We start from the raw sequence: 17,960 nt of genomic DNA, 5'->3' as shown, positions 1-17,960 counted from the left end.
ATGGTCATAGGGAGATAGGAATACAAATGACAGTAATAATAGAAACCCATATTTATTGAGAAGTTACATTGTGATAGGTACTATGCTAGCACCTTACACACGTTTACTCACTCCCTCTCACAATAGCCTGTGAGAGTCATCCTTGTTCTCCTCAACCCTTTTCTGCCTGGGAACCTAAATCCCAGGCCTCGGGGGTCTCTGCTGCCAGAATCCGAACCCAGGCAGTGGTGTTCCAGGACCAGCCCAGGGAATCCTTGTCTTTGCTTTTCTCTCAGTGCAAGTGCTATGTTTGTTTTATATCGTTAAGGCAAAGCTTAAATAAGGAAGGCCATGTCTTTAAGTGGAAAAAACAAAATGTCGAAAGACCTGAATCCAGGATCTTAACTCTTTCATTACCTTGCAGTGAGTCACTTGGCCTCTCTGTTTGCCTTTTCCTCCCTCCCTCCCACTCTCCCTTTCTCCCTTCCTTCCTACCCTCCTTCCTTCCCTCCTTCCTTCCCTCCCTCCCTTCTTTTCCTTGTAAGATTGAGAAATGAGGCTGAATAACGTCTTGGAGGACCTTCATTTCAAAGCTCTGTCATGTAAAGTGTTGTTTTAATGTGAATTGCAATTTTTATTTCATGCTCTTTGGAATAAATTTCATTTTTAAATGACAAGCCATCACTGTGAAGTCCCATACAGGGTTTTGAAAAGTACTCAGCTTCACAATTTCCAAACACTTTCCCAGGTTGGCCTCGTAAATAATGTTTGGTTTTTTTTTTCCTTCCCTTCTCATGACTGCAACTTCATTTTTTGCAACTTGATATTACTTTCTTTAGGAAAAAGAAAAAACATTCTATTTCTAGTCAACACTGATTTTGTTTTCTTTTTAATAAAATCTTAATTTTTGTGATTATAAGAGGAAAATGTGCTTATGGTAGAAAAAAATAGAAAAACAGAAAGAAGGAAATAATCATCTAGAAAAAAATCCCTGTTAAAATGTTGGTATATTTTTAAAAATGTAGCTGAGATCTTCTTTTAAGATATACAATTTTGTATCCTGCTTCTTTTTACTTAATATGGGGTGGGGGACAAAAGCAGGTTTATAGTTGTTTGTATGGAAAATAATACAATAATTAATAAATGATAGTATAAGAAAAACTGTTGTGTTTTGCATACTGGCAAGTGTAAACCTGCTTTTGTCCTACCTTGTATTATAAACATTTTGAGAAACTGTCTTTCAGCGATGCAGTTTGCAGGACAGGAAGTAACCAACTCCCGTTGAGAAAAATTAAAGCAACCGGTGGCAGCCTCAAATCTGACTTTAATTTGTCACAATAGTGATTCCATTTCCTCCGTTTTTGGAGACAGCTAAAAAGTGTCCTGGGTTGTCACCACCACACCCTTCTCTTTCTTGTCAAAGAATACAAGGTCGGTGATGAAATGAGCAATTTGTCATTTGGCACCTTCTGCCAGAGCAGGAGGAGTAATATGAAATACATTTGAAAAGTTACAAAATCTAGTATTTCCATAGCTATATAATTACATATTTTTAAATTAATTATGGAACTATTTGTTCAGTGATATTGAATCATTTTTATACCAAAACGAAATAGTCCAAATGCACTATTAAAGGAAAATGACTACTATAATGTAAGAAAAATATTTAATGTATGTAACTGTCACATATATGTCACACAAAAAGAATATACTGCATACATGTATTGACTTTGAACATTAAAATTCTTACATGAAGAATGATAGTTTACTATGGGTAGAAGTTTATACTCTAGTGTTGTAATTTTGGGATTTGAATTCTGGTTAACAAGTGTTTTGGGATATTTCTCCTCTTTGGGCCTCAGTTTAAATAGTAGTGTTTACTCCATAGGGATCTCGTGGGGATAAAGTGAGTCGATATGTGCAAAGTACATAAAGCGCACTCTAGAACCAAGAGCTTCATACATATTAGCTATTATTATTACTGTGTGATATGTGTTTGGCATAACTGATCTATATCAGTGATTTCCAAGCACTCATGGTTCCCAAATACTCATGGACAGTCCGAAGCCAGATTTGCTGCATCAGTTCACCTCAGGGCACTTTGAAAAAGAAGCTCTTCAGAGGTTCGGGTCCAGTGAATTTGCAGTTGCAATGTAATGGATACTCTCTTGGACATGGGGTGGGAGCACAGAGGAGAGAATGACTACCAGGAAGTAGTACCTTTGGAGGGTTGAAGAAGGCTTCACAAAGGTCTAATGCTGGGCCAGGGCTTCCGAAGAGATGAGGTGGCTGGGGAGGGTATACTCAGCAGAGGAAGAAGGTACATCTGAAGTTCATATACATTTATGGAAGACCTATTGTGAGCAAGGAAGGCTGCTGGACACAGTGATCTCATTTACTTCTTACCTCGACCCAGCAATGCTGGTATTATATTCTCCTTCTACATGCTTGGACATTAAGTAGTTTGTCTGCCTTTCCCAAGCTCACTCAAACCCACGTCTGACTTCAAAGCTCGTCATCTTTCTGTCAGCTTCCTCTGTTGACCATGTTCTAGAGAGTGCGCCGGGCAGCAGGAGCCCAGTGTGTATGGGGCTCTGGGTGGGGCCACAACAGTAGACAAGGCAGAGTAGGAGCATGTGGTTGGGTGGAAACGTCCACTGGTATTTCCAGTGTTCACAGTAGCTCTTTTGTGCTTCTAGGCCTTCAGGAAATGACAGCCTTGGGGAGCGTTGCCTAAGAAGGACCCACACCTGGGCTCCTGCATCTTGTGCCTGGGAGTAACCACCTCCCCTCTTAATACTGTTGTGGTGGCTGTTGTCAGGTTCAGTGACATGGGCCACCTTCCCTTTGGGACTTTCCTCCCTAATTGCTGCCACTTTCCTCAGGCATCTGTTCTGCTCCTAAGGTTACTTATAAGTAATCAACCACCCAGGAGCCCCAAGGCAATTTGGTCTGCTAGTAAGAGAGAAAACAAGATCTTAATCTTAGATCTCATTTTGGAAACACAAAAGATTCTAAGGATGGAATACTCTTTCTCTATTTTTCATATATATATGAAAATTTCCTATATGTGAGACTTTTAGATCTTCTGAAACTGAAGGTAGGATGGCAACAAGAGGATATAACCCCTCACTTTGTTTACTAATGAAGTTATAAGAGGTTGTGCCTGTTTCTGGTAGGATGTTACTTTAATTTTATTTAACAAACAAGTTGTTCTAAATTAGTCATGCATGGGGTAACTTTAATCAAAAGAAGATTTACTCCTGCATCTCTACATTTTATGGTCTCCAGAAAGCCAAAGAAGCCACTATGAAAAGAAGCCACTAGAAATACTATTGGATAAGGGTTTTACTCAAGGAAATGTTGCAATAGAAAGTTGCCACTTATCAGTGCTGTATTCAGGTGAGTTAGTAAACTCACTGCGCCTATGGAACAAGTAGCCACGTCTGTACCAAACAGAACCCAAGATGGTGGTGGTGATGATGGTGGGGAGTAAAAGTGGAATCCGAATAGCTTCTCACAGAGGAAAATAAATTTCTGATGAAACTTAGGCCTTTGTGGGTTTTTTCATCAACAGCCTTGTGCTTTGCTAAATCGAGCTTGTTATAAACTAAAATTATAGGGGCCCTTGAACAAAGTAGTTGATTTTGTGATACCTGTTCTGGCCATGGCTCATGGATGATTGTTATTCCCAATAAGCCTGCCAAATCAGGCCTCTCTCGCTTGCACTACGGTCCCTTATTTCCAGTTGTCTCTTGGATACTTTCACTTGACTCTACTGCAAACAGGTTGTCGCAGCTGAGCTCACCAGCTCTCCTCCAATTCACCCTTTAGCTTCTCTCATCATTGGCCTCACCTCCAATTTTTCAGATGGCCACACCAACCCTTGGACCTTTCCGTATCATTGAGTTTTATTTCCTCTTCCCGACATCATCTCTGGATTTATACCTTTATTTCTATTGCCCCCATAGTCTTGCATTCCTCTTGATTCATGGAGCCTGTCCCACCTACATCTGGGTGTCCATTAATGTTCTTAAACACAATTTTATTCTGACCACGTTTTTCTCAGAATTCTCTAGTGATCTTTTTTGACTTAATGAATCAAGTTCAAGTTCTTTATCTTGGAATTTCAAAACTTTCATTTTCTCTCAAGTCAACATACTTTACTATGTCTCTCATATGTCAGCTCAGTCTCACTTCCAAGCAATTCATTAACCAGTCAACGCCCTACCTTATCTTTCAGAGTTCAGTGCAAGACGATAAAGCACTCTTCTGCTCGGGCCACCTCAGTAATCTCTGCCTTCTCTGGTCTCTGATTTACTGTTGGCGTCAATTATTTTAGAAGTAGATAATTTATGCTCTTGTATGGTTCCTAGTTTAGTGTGTGTTTGTCTTATCCTTTTCATGAGGTTGTTAGGTTTTTGAGGCTATAGGAATATCTGAAAGTTTCCTTTCGAGCACTCAGAATCCTCAGCCCAGGGATAGCATGTTGTAGGTACCACCTTGCTACTCCTAATCTTTGTTGACTTAAAAAAAAAAAAGTTCAGATATTTGCATTTGGTGTCTCTGGAAGATGGCAGTCACACTGCTGTTTGAGACAGGAGCTGGCCATCCTACAAAAAGTTACGTCAGTTCAGTGGTTATTGATGTGGTTCAGAGCGTCTTGGCCCCCTCATGGCCTGCTTGGAATCGGGGGAGTGTTCTTTGTTGAATGAGTGCATGATAATCCAGAGGAAATACTGGACTCTGATTCAATTTTTTATTTTTCATCACGCAGATAAAAAAATAAATATGTTAAATGATGTCAGCCAGGTTAAGAGAAGGCAATGGTTGTTTTCAGTTCTAGCTTTAGAATGTTAAAAGGGGTGTGTGTGTGTGTGTGTGTGTGTAAACATGTTCTTTCTCAGATAGTTAGGTATATTGAATGTATTGAATAATCTCTCCTCACTTCTTTGATCCCCACTCAAAAACCTCATCTTCCAATAGAATTTATATCCAAATAAATTGAATTATTGATAATTCTTTCTTGGTTCCTTCGGTCTTGAAGAATATTTTAGAATGACCTGAAAAGTTGGCTTAAGCATGCAGCTGTCTTTCATTTTGTTGTTGCTTCAGAGACTGCTCCTATTTAGTGCCTCCAGAAGGTCTTCCTCAATTTTCTTAGACAAAATTAATTATTCCCTTCCTCAACATTCCCAAAGTTAATGACTCTCTCTTTTGAATCCCATATATATATATATACACACACACACACACACACACAGACACATACATATTAGTATATGTATATATACACATATATACTCATACATATTAGTATATGTATATATACATATATATACTCATGTGTATATATACATGTTTCTCATATGTGCATATGTTTCTCATATCCTGTATACTCATGAATGTATTATTAGATGTATCACATCACATTAAAATATAGTTGCTTATGTCTGTAAATTCCTCAAAGGAGAGGCTAAGTCTCATTCACCTTTGTGTCTCCTGGAACACTGCCTAACCCAGGCAGTGTTCCACTGATGGTCACTGATGAGCAGTATGACACAGAATGGGTGAAACTGTGAGGGCCCATCAGCCATGTCTTCTGCAATGCAGTGGCATTTTGGTAGTGGACCATCCTACTGGTCTGGCACTTCTGCATCTAAAGTGCTGGGGAGCTTGCAACCAGAAACCCTGCGTGAACATCATGGAACATGGTCCAGGTGAGTCAGAAGGCACCACAACCACAACCAATGGCTGGCCTTTCTTTTAAAGGAGGGCAAATATTGAGCTTAAATATTGAGGTGCTTTCCCCCAGTGGGGTGCTACCTTGGTGCTGCTGAGAAGTCTCAGTCCCACGGGCAGCTCCCTTGTCTGCTTGGGGAGCATGAGGCTGGGGGTCAGGGCTTTGAGGGAGGCAGGATATGATCTCCTCAGGACAACTTCTTTCAAATCACCCTGTACTATGTTTTTAAAGAATATTTTATTTTCTCTTTCTCTTTTTACCGACATATACATGACATACAACATTGTGCAAGTTTAAAGTGTAGGACATGTTGATTTGACACATTTATATATTGCAGTATGATTACCACTGTAGCATTACCTAACACCTCTCTCAGGTCATATAATTATCATTTCATTTTTGTGGTGAGAACAATTAAGATCTCTTAGCACTTAGTTGAGAGTTTATAATACGGTATTGTTGACTATAATCACTATGCAGTGCATTAGATCTCCAGGACTTATTTTTTTACTAGTTGCAAGCTTGTATCCTTAAACAACATCTCATCGCATAACAGTTTAGTTTATGTGCTCTACATTTCGTGTGGTTCCCATGGCTCCTGTGAAAAGTTACCTTTAAGATTACAGAAAGGCCGTCATCATCTGCATAGAATTCTCTCTTAGAAAACAAAGTCTGGGAGCAAATTGCCTTTCCACCTTTAAGATGGGGCTCTCACTTCACACAGATGGTAACATACTGGGTGGTTTTTGGTTGACAGTCTTTCCGCAAATGTATTTTCTATTTCTACAGAGTGTAATATGTTTTAAATGGCAGCTTTCTTCAAAAGTATTTGAGTCTCGGGTCACTTATACCTTTTATGAAGAAGTGACCCAGAGACTCAAATATGTGTGTGTTTGTAAATATTATTTCAGAAATAATAAGCAAAGGAAAATATTTTTATAGGTATACTAAAATTACCTCATGCTTCTATAGCTAAAGTGGCCCTGCTTAAACAGGCAAATCTGGAGGACTAGAACTGTAAAAATCAAGATTAACAAATTAACCCACAGGAAAAGCCAAATAACCAATTAACCTACTACTGCAATGTCTGGGGCTGGTCTGGAGCTTCGGGCTCTCTGTGGCTGGGGCTTTGAAACTTCTAGGTGAAGCTGCTTCTTTCCCTCTGGCCCTGCAGTCACTGGGAATATCAGCTTCGCTTGTCACTTCCCTTGCTGGCCTGAAATGGTTGCCAAGGGAACATCTCCACCTAGTCATTATCTACTCAGGCTACTGATTATATCAAACCAGGAGACAAAGACGCAGAAGGGGCCGCCTTAACCACCTGTTCTGCTGAGAATTGAAATTGCTTTTGCCACATTCACCTCTGTGGCCACATGTCTCTCTGAATGTTCCTCTCTACAAGTTCTCCTCTCTTGTCACCCCTCTTACCCAACAGAGTTAGTGAAAGAAATACATCTATAGAAAGTTGGCATTGGTTTAATGGAGCCATTATATTTCCATTTCTTCTGCCTTCCTCCAGGTCTCTCGCGTGGAATAAAAATAATTGTTACCCCTTTCTCTCACTCTTTTCTGCCCCTCCATACTTAGGTGTAGCAGTTAAGTGTCTACTTTAAAGATCTACGGTTCCTATGTCCCACACGATGGTACTGAAGCCATGGTTTCATGGTACTCTTTATAGAATCTTCTAAAAATTAGTATAGATGCCCTTCTCTAAATTGTTTGAAATATAAACAGGAAATACAATGAGCTGTTAACAAGTAACTTTATCTTACATATTTATCAATTGACAAGTGGATGGATCTGGATAGATCTCTTAGGAAGATTTTTCTTATCTTCATTTCTAGAATGCGGGTGACATTTGAGAGGTGTTGTCTTGAATAGTTTTGAGGAAATAAACTATAATATCTATTGGCCTTCTAATTTATTGTTCAAACCAGAATATTTTGGGAGTGAAAGGTGGCATTATTAATAAGTATGCCTGGCCAATAGGTGCAAACTAGGACTATGCCAGGCCAACAGGTATATATTGTCACCTTATGTAGACAGTAATAAGTACATAGGCATGGTAGAACTGTGCCTCAAAAATATGGGGAAAGGGACACTTCTACCAAAAAAAAAGTGAAATTCAAAATCATAATTGTGGAAACTCAAATCTGGATCAGCAAAAGAGGTAATCTTTCTACGTATACTTCTTTCTCATTTAAATTTAGTCAATGGAGTTCATTCTTGAAAATAAAGTGATAGCACTAGAACTGAAAAAAAAAAAGAAAATGATACTAATAAAGGAAAATAGATTGGACTAAATGTGCCTATGGAGATGTCATAAAACGTTTTAGTTCTGTTTAAAAATCTAAGTTAGGGGTTGGTAACTTTTTGCTGTACAGGGCCATACAGTGAGTCACTCTGGCTTTGTGGGCCACATGGTCTGTGTTGTAACTGCTCTGCCGCTGGAGGATGAGAGTAGCGGCAGATTCCATGTAAAGGAAAGGGCATGGCTGTGTTCCAACAGATCCTTTTTCCCCCAGGTTTAAAAAAGTTTTTTATTGGATTTATTGGGGTGACATTGGTTAATAAGATCATATAGGTTTCATATCATCTGTATATTGCATTGTGAGTTCACATCCAAAGTTGTTTCTTTCTGTCACTATTTATCTCCGCTTTCTCCACTTCTGCCTTTCCCCATTCCCCTTTTCCTCTGGCAATCACCATATTGTTGTATGTGTTTGTTTGTTTGTTTGTTTGTTTTGCTTAATCCCTTCACCTTTTTAACCCAGTCCTCCAGCCCCCGCCCCTTTGAGAGCTGTCAGTCTGTTCTATGTATCTATGAGTCTGTTTCTATTATGTTTATTAGTTTATTTTGTTCATTAGATTCTACATAAGTGAGATCATATGGTACTTGTCTTTCCCTCACTGGCTTATTTTACTTAGGCTAATTGTCTCCATATTCATCCATGTTGTCACAAAAGGCAAAATTTCCTTCTTTCCGTGTTTTATTTTTTTTACAGTCAAGTAGCATTCCATTGTGTAAATGTACCACGGCTTTTTTATCTGCTCATCTACTGATGAGCACTTGGGCTGCTTCCAAATATTGGCCATTGTAAATAACACTGCAATGAGAAATCTTATTTACAAAACAGATAGGGATGGGGGCATAGATTTGGTGTATTAACTGTTGTTTGCCCACCTCTGACCTAGTTGTCTGTTTTAGTATTTAGAAACTCTGTTCTGCTAGGAGAAAAGTTATTTTAGATATTAATTCTGATGTCTCCTGGTCTGCTGTGACAAGTTGGGGCCATGTCTCTTGGAACCAATGGAAACGTGCAATGGGCCTTACTATTTAATGCACATTTTTGTTGTGCATGTTCCAGCTGTTCAAGGGATGTGTTGAGGTGGATGAGAGAGGTGAACACCCAGGAATACTTTGAACAGGGAATGGCAGCCAAGTGGATTTCACTGAGCATTTTAGAAGGCAGGCCACAGGGAGGCAGACACAGGGAATAGAGGCCGTGGTGATTCAGTTTTTCTGACAAATGGTTTAGAAATTAAGTCCAACAAATGCTAGCAAAACTGAAAGCACCTGAGGAAAATGAAGTCTTGGGTCTCTGCCTATACTTGGAAAAAAAAGTGACTCAAAATTATGGTAAATGATATTTAAAAACTCACTTTAAACTAGTTTTGTACTAGTGTAGAGTTGGAATCATGTTTTGTTAATAAAAAAAGTTTTAGGATAAAATGTTCCTTAGGGATTTATATTCCAATTTTTATAAAGTTATGTTTAAAATGTTTCTCTTTAGGCATAAAGTGCACACTAACAACTCAGGCAAACCAAAACAAGAACAGAAATGAAAATTAAATGGAATGCACATTAAGTAGTAGGAGATAACGACATATATGACTCACTATGTGACTGTATATACCACAGATATCCACATCCCTTCTGCTACCTGGTGACAAGCTGTTTAATTGCAGACTAAGTTAGGAAATTGTGGAGAGTGACCATAGTAATATTATTGGTTCTAGTCTCACGAACACAGTATTCAGGGCATTAGACAATAAAATGGTTAATACCATAGAAAGGAAAAATCTCAGAGGGCTCCAGTCTTATCTGAGCTGTTCAGCTACATGTAAGGGGTGATTGACATTTATAATTATTCAATATGATCTGTTTGAGGGAACCCTTTCATCTAATTGTTAAGTTAACAGTAGTCACTGGGAACTCAGTAACTGTAAAGACAAGGTCCTTTAGGATCTTGAAATCTCTTTAGGGATGTGTTTTATACACTGAGGGAGAAAAAAATTGAGGCCATATATAAAGCAAAATACAATAAAAGGAAATTAACATTTTTTGCATACATTACTGATAAAGAGACATGAGCGAAAGAGTTATTCAGAGTGGAGCACTGAGCAGAGGAGAAAGGGAATTTCAGGATGGATAGACAACACTGTCCCTTGGCGGGCAGAGGGACATGAGCAGGACAGGTGGGGCGCGTGAGGGCCGCGGCAGAGAGCCTCCTGGGCTCGGGGGGGAGGCTGGGGTTGTGCCTAGGCTCTAGCTAGGTACGTTCTGAAAGATCTACAGCAGAGAGGTGGCCAGATGGCACCTGCTTGTACATGATGTCTTATATGATGAATAACAGTGAGATATTATCTGCATTGATTTTCTGGTTACATTTGCTATAGTTTTCCAGTTTTTTTCAATGTACAAAAGTAAAAATGTAAAAAAAATAGTAAAAAATGTAAAAAAAAAAAAACCCAGGTTACGGAAACCTATGATGTAGAAGTGAAATATTCCATAATCCCATCGACAAACGTAACCGCCATTAGCAATTACTTAATAACACTAAGATAAATAAATAAAAAAGGATTTTTATCATTTGGAAGCTTGTAACTGTAAAAAGAAATAGCTCCTATTTTTTAAATTTGCTTATACCTTACATTACGAAATATGATATAATATCTCATCCATTGAAAGAGGCTTTTTGGTTGTTTTCTCTCTCTGACGTTCAGTATGTGATGCCATTGAGAATTTTGGTCTGTGTAAGACAGTGAACTGGACCCCTCGCTCTTTCCCACTATATTCCTGGGGCATGCAAACTCATACAGTTAAGCAGGGTTGTCCAAAGTTTTGGTGTCTCTGCACCACACTGGAAGAAGAGTTGTCTTGGGCTACATATTAAATACATTGTAACATGTAATCACACACACAAAAATCTCATGTTTTAAGTACATTTATGATTTGGTGTTGGGCCGCATTCATAGCCACCCTGGGCTGCATGTGGCCCAGGGGCCACAGTTTGGACACCCGGGGAGACTATTGAAGGGCTAACTCCCAGGAGTAGCCAGAACAGCCCATTCAGGGTCACAGGAGAAGCAAGGAGGAACTGGCGAGCTCCCCACAGGCTGTGTTCAATGTTGCATTGGTCAGTGACTCAGTTCTTTCAAATGTGGGGTCTGCGTTGGGGAGGTTGTCTCTAGTGTGGAAAGAGTTACTCTAAGTCCCTGTGTCCCTGAAAGGACTGAGAAAACAGATATTGCACATTGATATGGGAGGTTAACAAGCCCGTAATACAAATATGGTCATCTCCTGTTGGCCTTTTGAGGATCTAAGGATCAGAAACAGCCAGTTCTAATTTCTCCTAGTAACTTCCAGGGGTCGAGGTAAATCAAATTACCTCTTTAGCTCGAACTTGTTTATGCCAAAGGAAAGTAATACCCTGTGGATGCAGCCCAGCGCTTTGAAATTCATACATTGGAAGTGATATAAGACCCAAACACTGAGAACTTTGGAGCAAACTGTGAGATTTACCCACTTTATACCCCCACCCCCAAGTGCAAAGTGAAGGAAGATTATGGTAGGAGATATGAAATCAGGAGGGGTGACTGGCCAGTGGTTTGGATTTCCAAAAGGAATTTGAGAATAAGAGAATTACGAACCAGACATTGAACAAAATTCCAAATGAGGAATGATATATGAAGGGGAAAGGTAGAAATAAATGAACTTTCGAGGTAGTGAGAATGGAGGAAATAGCAAGCTCAGACTAAAAGGACCTTCTGTGGTGGAGAGGTTTTTTGTTTTTTTGTTTTTTGTTTTTTCCCCAGGAATGCAAGAACAGACTTGGGGATTTAAGTTAGACAAAGAAGGGAGAATTCACTTAATGGGTAGATTACTAAGGGTGGCTCTTGAATAGGTTTCTCTGTGGGGTTTTAAAAATAAAATAGAATTTTTCTAGTCTAATGACTGAAGGTGAAGAGAATGTGCTGGATAATGAAAACAAGAGTCTCCTTGTATAGGGCTTCAGTTTTAAGATTTATGGTTTTAAAACTGACATGATCTCATTTGACCCCCCTCCCCCAACCAATCTCTGAGAGGGCAGGGCCAGAATTACCTCACTAGTGAGGAAATCTAAAGACAAAGGGTTAAGTTCCACTTGGGAGGGGAGAGATGGAGGAAGGAAGGCAGACCTCGGAGGGTTTTGAAGTTCAGAGGGAAGTGAGACTTTTTTTTAAGAAAACGTTTGTTCCTTTCCAGGTACACTTGATTACTCACTGTTAAGTAGGCGGAAGTCAATGAATGGGTAGGAGCCGCGGCGTTCTGCAGGAACCCCCGTCTGACCTCTTAGTCGTACATCTCCTGGAAAACAGAAGATCCAAACAAATGTTTGAAAACGTTGCCAAGTGTATTCGCTTTTCCTCTCTGAATCCTCTTTCCCACTTATGTCACTGGCACCAACACCAAATATCAGGAGAAAAACGATTTCCATTCACCTTCCTTAAGAAAGTGCCATGTAGGAGCATCATGAACTTGGCAAAACTCGAAGAAATGAAGCAGCATTCTTTCTTTTATTTGCCTGAACGATGGGCCTGGGAAAATTTTAGTAATTAAAAAGTTTCCAGAGGCCTGTCTATACTTCTAAGGGCCATAAAGATGAAGCATCTAAATCTGGAAGGACAAATGGTGTACTGGGATTACAGCTTTTATTCTTATTAGAACTTTAATCAGCACAGTGTCATTTCTCCTAGATCTACCGTGATTGTTTTCTGACTGGTGTCCACTTTCCTTCTTCCCCAGGCTTATCATTGATCTGCTTCAGAATCCATGCAGACGAAGGCCAGCCTACCTCCAGGTACCCCAGACACTTGGTCTTCCTTGGACATAGTCTGTAGAGCTTTTACTACTTATTTGTAGGTTTATTTTAATGTCTGTGTTCATTTTCCTTCTTGGTGTGTGACTTGTCTTCCAGCTCCAGGGAGGCAATGAAGTACCATTGAGAGAGCCTGGACTTTAGAATAATGTAGACCTTGGACAGCAGGTCCTGAGCTTCAGTTGCCTCACCTCAAGGTGTTGTTGGTTGGAGAATATAAAATAACATAAGATGCCTGGCAATAAGTTCTGGATTTACTTCCTCCTATACTCCAGCAAAGCAGGGAGCATGCATTTAACATATTTTGCATTTCTTGAGAGTACTTTGTGTGTTGTCTGGTACTTAACAGATTCTAAGTGAATGTCCTCTGTGGACACAAATAAATAGAAAGACAAAATTCCCAGTTAGTACATACAACATGAAATCAGAAAATAGGTAAAAATATGTAAGAGCTAATGTATTTCTGGAACACTTGAATCAGGAAAGGTTTCTTTCATGAGTAATGGGTCTGCTGCAGACACGAGGGGACCCTGGGACCTAAGCCTGTGAACAGGGAGAAGGAACAAGTCTTTTTTCTAACTCCTGGGTTAACCGGGACCAGGGAGAGAACCTCACTGGTAGTAACCCATGCAATCGGCAGGGTTTAAAGCATCCCTCGTAGATGGGCCTTGTGTGGACCTGGGTTTATAAACTGCAAGTGCTGAGCCCTTGGGCTATTCTTAACTTGGAATTTTACATTGATGCCTTATTTAGTGTTTGGTATCATCTGATATTGTAGTGGTTTATTGATATTAAAGAATGTTACAACTTATGGAGTATAGTGAAGTGGGAAGAGTTGGAAAAGTACATTTAAAATATGAATATAATATGGCATCAAAACCAGGAACACTGTTAGCATTTGATAGGTTTCTAGTGGGTGGATGATAGATAGAGGAAAGCCACTGGGAGGAGCTGAAGAGTTTACCTCTCTCATCAACAGTTGCTTTGAGTACCCTCTGTATATAAATCTCTAAAGAGTTTACAAAGCATATTTACAAATCTTACAATATATTTATTTTCTTGTTTACCTCATTAGATCCTCACAATAGCCCTGTGAAAAGAGTCACTATTATTCTACTTACTTTATAGGTGAGGAAAGAGAGGCTCAGAGAAGAGATGGAAAGACTACTATTCAGCCTCCCAGCCCTGGCTCAGGGCTCGGGTCCCTTAAAGGCACTCAGTAGATGTCTATTGACTTTAATTGATGGCCTGAGTTTATGGTGTTTTAAACTTATAATTAGCAGAGCTAGTCCTTAAATCTAGGTTGTTAAACTTCATAGGCCGAGCTCTCTCCTCAATACCATTGGTTTCTAACCTTATAAAGTATGCACAGATGGTTTTTAAAATGAAAACAAAAATCACAGACTGCACACAGTAGAAGATGTACTTTTCATAGCCAATGAGATAGTACAGCATGTTAAGATGATACAACATATTCAGCACTGCCCTTAAGTGAATTTATATTTTATAAATGACAGTTCGTTAGACATATACTTGAAAAACTGCACAGATGAGAGCATGCTAATTTGGTTTACAAAGCCTGCCGGGCTTGTGGATTTGCTGGCCTGTTGTGCCATCCTTTTGGGCTTCTGGCTCACCCACTGGGAGTCATTTCTCCACTAGTATTTTGGAGTTCCTCCTGGCTTTGTAGTCCTGCGGGCGCTATGGTCCCAGAAAATTTCTGTATAATATCAATGTAGGGTTTAAAGCTCCTGCCAGAATTTATTCCATTTGCCCATCTGAGATTATGAGGCAGAGGAAGCCCATTGTCATGTAAGATTTTTGATTTAGAGAAGCTGAGAGGAGGCAGCACTTAATGGCAGAATGGAGAACAAGAGAGTGACGTGTTAGGGGTCAGGGAACTCCTGTTACTGGGCGGATCAGTATTTCACCATCTTGGGTGACCTTGGGGAAATTAATAACCATTTTGAGACCCAGTTTTCTAATATTTAGATTAGCATAATTATAGCAGTTTTGCCAGCTCTGAGGGCTTGCTGTGAGGAAATTATAAAGTGCATGAAAATAATGTACTAGTTAACTTTTATTGAACATTTACACTGCACCCAGCATTTTACAGGCATTTTCTCCTATCATTTACCCAACAGTCCAATGTGATAGGTTTTATTACTAGACTGTTTTACAGGGGAGGACACTGAAGCTGATGGGAGTTTGATAATTCATCTGAGATCACAGAGCTAGTAAGTGTGGAGCTTGAGCTCAAATGCAGTATTGGCTCCAAACTCCAAGTTCTTACCCATTCTTCTATAGTATCAGGATTAAAAAAAAAATTATACAACCAGTTAAGCGTTAACTTTTTATTACCCAAATGTATTCTTTGGTTGCTATTTGCCAATAAACCAAATATATATTCACATGATTCCTGGAAACTGACTATCAGGAGAATCTACCCCCTTGATGAATATGAGATTCAATCAGATAGATGCTGTTTATTCAAATAGAAGTCCAGTAGACATGGGCTTTAGAATAAGACAGATCCTGTTCTGGATCAACAAGGCATCTATTATTTTCAAATAAGAAATGGAAGGTAATTATTAAAACTATTATTCAGCAAAACTGAAACTACTTGGTAACTAATTTACTCAAGCTCTTAATTAAGTAGAATTTTCTTGATGCAACATCAATTTTGGGAAAAAGAGACAAATAACAACAAGGCAAGTTGATAGCAAAGATATCTAAATAAACAAACAAAACAAAACAAATAAATAGCAGCAATAACTACAAAACGCATTGCTAAGAGTTCCCTTTCCGTGCTTATTCTCTCTATAACTACAATTACAGCCTTGAAGCAAATTACTCATAAACCTAATAATGGCCTTTAGATGTAGTAAATAGTTGTTTTAGAAAAGGATTAAATCATGTTAAAAAATAGTAAAGTAGGAGGCAGGACAATTTTCAGTGGGCTAACGATGCATTTTAGAAATTTCCCAAGAAACCAAACATTCCATATCCCCGGCATTCTATCTAATTGAAGTTCCAATATGGTAATTTATGTTTTAAGCATATATTTATAATATAGAAATATCTTACTCCTTCTCCTTGTTCCTGATACTAAATTGCTTCAATATGCTTGTGGGAAGAGAGAAATAATTCAGTAACAACAGTCCCTGGAGGAGCAGAGGCCACTGGCTAATGTCCGAAGAACAGAACAAGTGGCGTCCTGCTGAACTGCTTTTACTGGCTGTGGTGTTAGGCAATCATCTATTTACCTAAGGCCTTATATCCAAGCTAAACAATTATTTTGACTATTCATTAGGCCCTTCTTTAACTTCAGCAACTTTCTTTCTGGCAAATGAAAGGTGCTGTGGAAGCAGGGTAGGAAGCGTTGACAGCTCAGTCGTGTCCTTAGTCTGTTCTTATTGTGTTCCAAAATGAAACAAACAGCAGGGGAATTCTTATTTTGAAAGGGCTGCTTCTCATTTGCCCCTTCAGGCTGAAAACATAACATGTCGTCCTTGAGTATTTAAGGCTGCAAACACAGGCAGAGAGCTGAACATCTTGGCTCCAGGAGCCAAGACCTGGAGACAGCCACTCACCCTCCCAGGGGACGTGGTTCCGGGATGGACCTCTTGCCCACTTGGCCTCTCGGGCTGTCTCTGTTTAATAAACGCTTGTGCGAGGGAGCAGACGTTATGTGGCCTCTTATGTAACTGGCAGAGAGCATGGAGACTCTGATGGTGATGACAACTTACAGTGGCTGAAACACGGGCCACATGACAAGAACCAGACGTTGGTCCCAATCGTGGTGCCAAGGTCACTTCAGGGTGGGGAAGGGGGATAGGAAAGGGACAGAGCCGTAGCTTCTATGCTCCTATTGCATCCGAGATGAAGGGAGAGGATAATGGTAATGGCCGCAGAGACCAGGGCTTAGATGTTCATAGTGGGGATGTCATGAGGAAGAGGAGATGGTGGTAGTGAGAGAAAGATGCAGCCCTGGCACAGCCCACATATTGTGGGAGGGAAGAGGCTCTCACGAAAGGTATCCCTTTGAGCGTCTTAGACATCGCTAATACATGTCACTGCTGCAAGCTTGCAAAAGGAAGGCAAGCGAGAACCCAGATCCTCAAATCTCAGACAAGAGCTTTCACCATGCTGCACTGCCTCGGCCGGCAGCTTTGAACATTTCTGATGACTACTCTCAATTAGCAAAGTGAATTATTTCTCCTGAGATGTTTATCTAGTCTAACAAAGAGGAGGAAGTTTGTGCAATTTAATCACTCTTTAGATTTATGGGATAGCACAGGCAGCCAGTTGAGATAACTCAGCCAGAGATGACTGTTCCGGGTGCTATGAGCTCACATGAGATCCAGGATGGTTGATTAGAACCAAATTCCTCATCTGGAGGTTTAAATCTGCTGTACTTTCTCGGGTGAGTCTGGGCCTGTCTGGTCACTAAGGGCTACGTGCTGAGCTGGCTGAGTGGGAGGCTTCCTGTCTATTGATCTTTTGCACTGATTGTGTATTCCTGGGCTGTCCCTGAGAGAGCTTGGCCTGTAAGAGGAGAGACCAGGAGTTAGTTGTCCAGAAACCACACTTTTGGCAAAGGAGACAAAATAAAGTTTTCCGTGTGTGTTTGAAATAAAGTTATGTCTTTCTTTTCTTCTTAAAATCCTCGATCCTTATACTAAAGTCAAGGAAAAAGGAAATTTCATCAAGTCAGTCTCTGAACAATACTGTACTACATTGCAACTTCAGCTTAGAATTATTAAATACTTGTAACACATGTGCATTTGGGGACTTGAATGCTGTAAAACTGAATATTAGATAGCAGTGCCTTTATTTTTTAAAGCAGGTAAGGAAGGTTTTAAGTCAGACTCGACATTCTTCAGCTTGATGCTTTTACAGAGGGAAAATGAGAAAAAAACAGTTTTAACCACCACAAAGACAGGAGTCTAATAAAAAGAAGATATTGAACAAGAAGCAGCAGGAACGCCTACAGAGAATTTTATGAAGTTGTCAACTTAAAAGAACATGTCTTCTTACAAAGACAGAGAAGAAGGGGAACAAGCTTGGGAGTCATTTTAGGGAGTATGTGATCT

General features: G+C 39.8%; 1 protein-coding gene across 2 annotated transcripts in view; it reads right to left on the bottom strand.

Annotated features, from left to right (window-relative positions):
* The window catches only part of PDE7B (phosphodiesterase 7B), a 289,994-nt gene that overhangs the window by 60,115 nt on the left and 211,919 nt on the right, over window positions 1-17,960 (bottom strand). For both annotated transcript variants that reach the window (XM_054570006.1, XM_054570007.1), the window contains one exon: window positions 12,270-12,353. In XM_054570006.1, coding sequence (XP_054425981.1) covers window positions 12,270-12,353 — 84 coding nt within the window. The remainder of the gene's footprint in view (window positions 1-12,269; window positions 12,354-17,960) is intronic.

The sequence above is a fragment of the Pteronotus mesoamericanus genome, unplaced genomic scaffold, assembly GCF_021234165.1.
Source record: "Pteronotus mesoamericanus isolate MK-2021 breed Mesoamerican mustached bat unplaced genomic scaffold, CSHL_Meso_final contig_20, whole genome shotgun sequence".
Classification (NCBI taxonomy): domain Eukaryota; kingdom Metazoa; phylum Chordata; class Mammalia; order Chiroptera; family Mormoopidae; genus Pteronotus; species Pteronotus mesoamericanus.
Note: the sequence above shows the minus strand (reverse complement) of the source record. Positions and strands in the feature narration are given on the sequence as shown.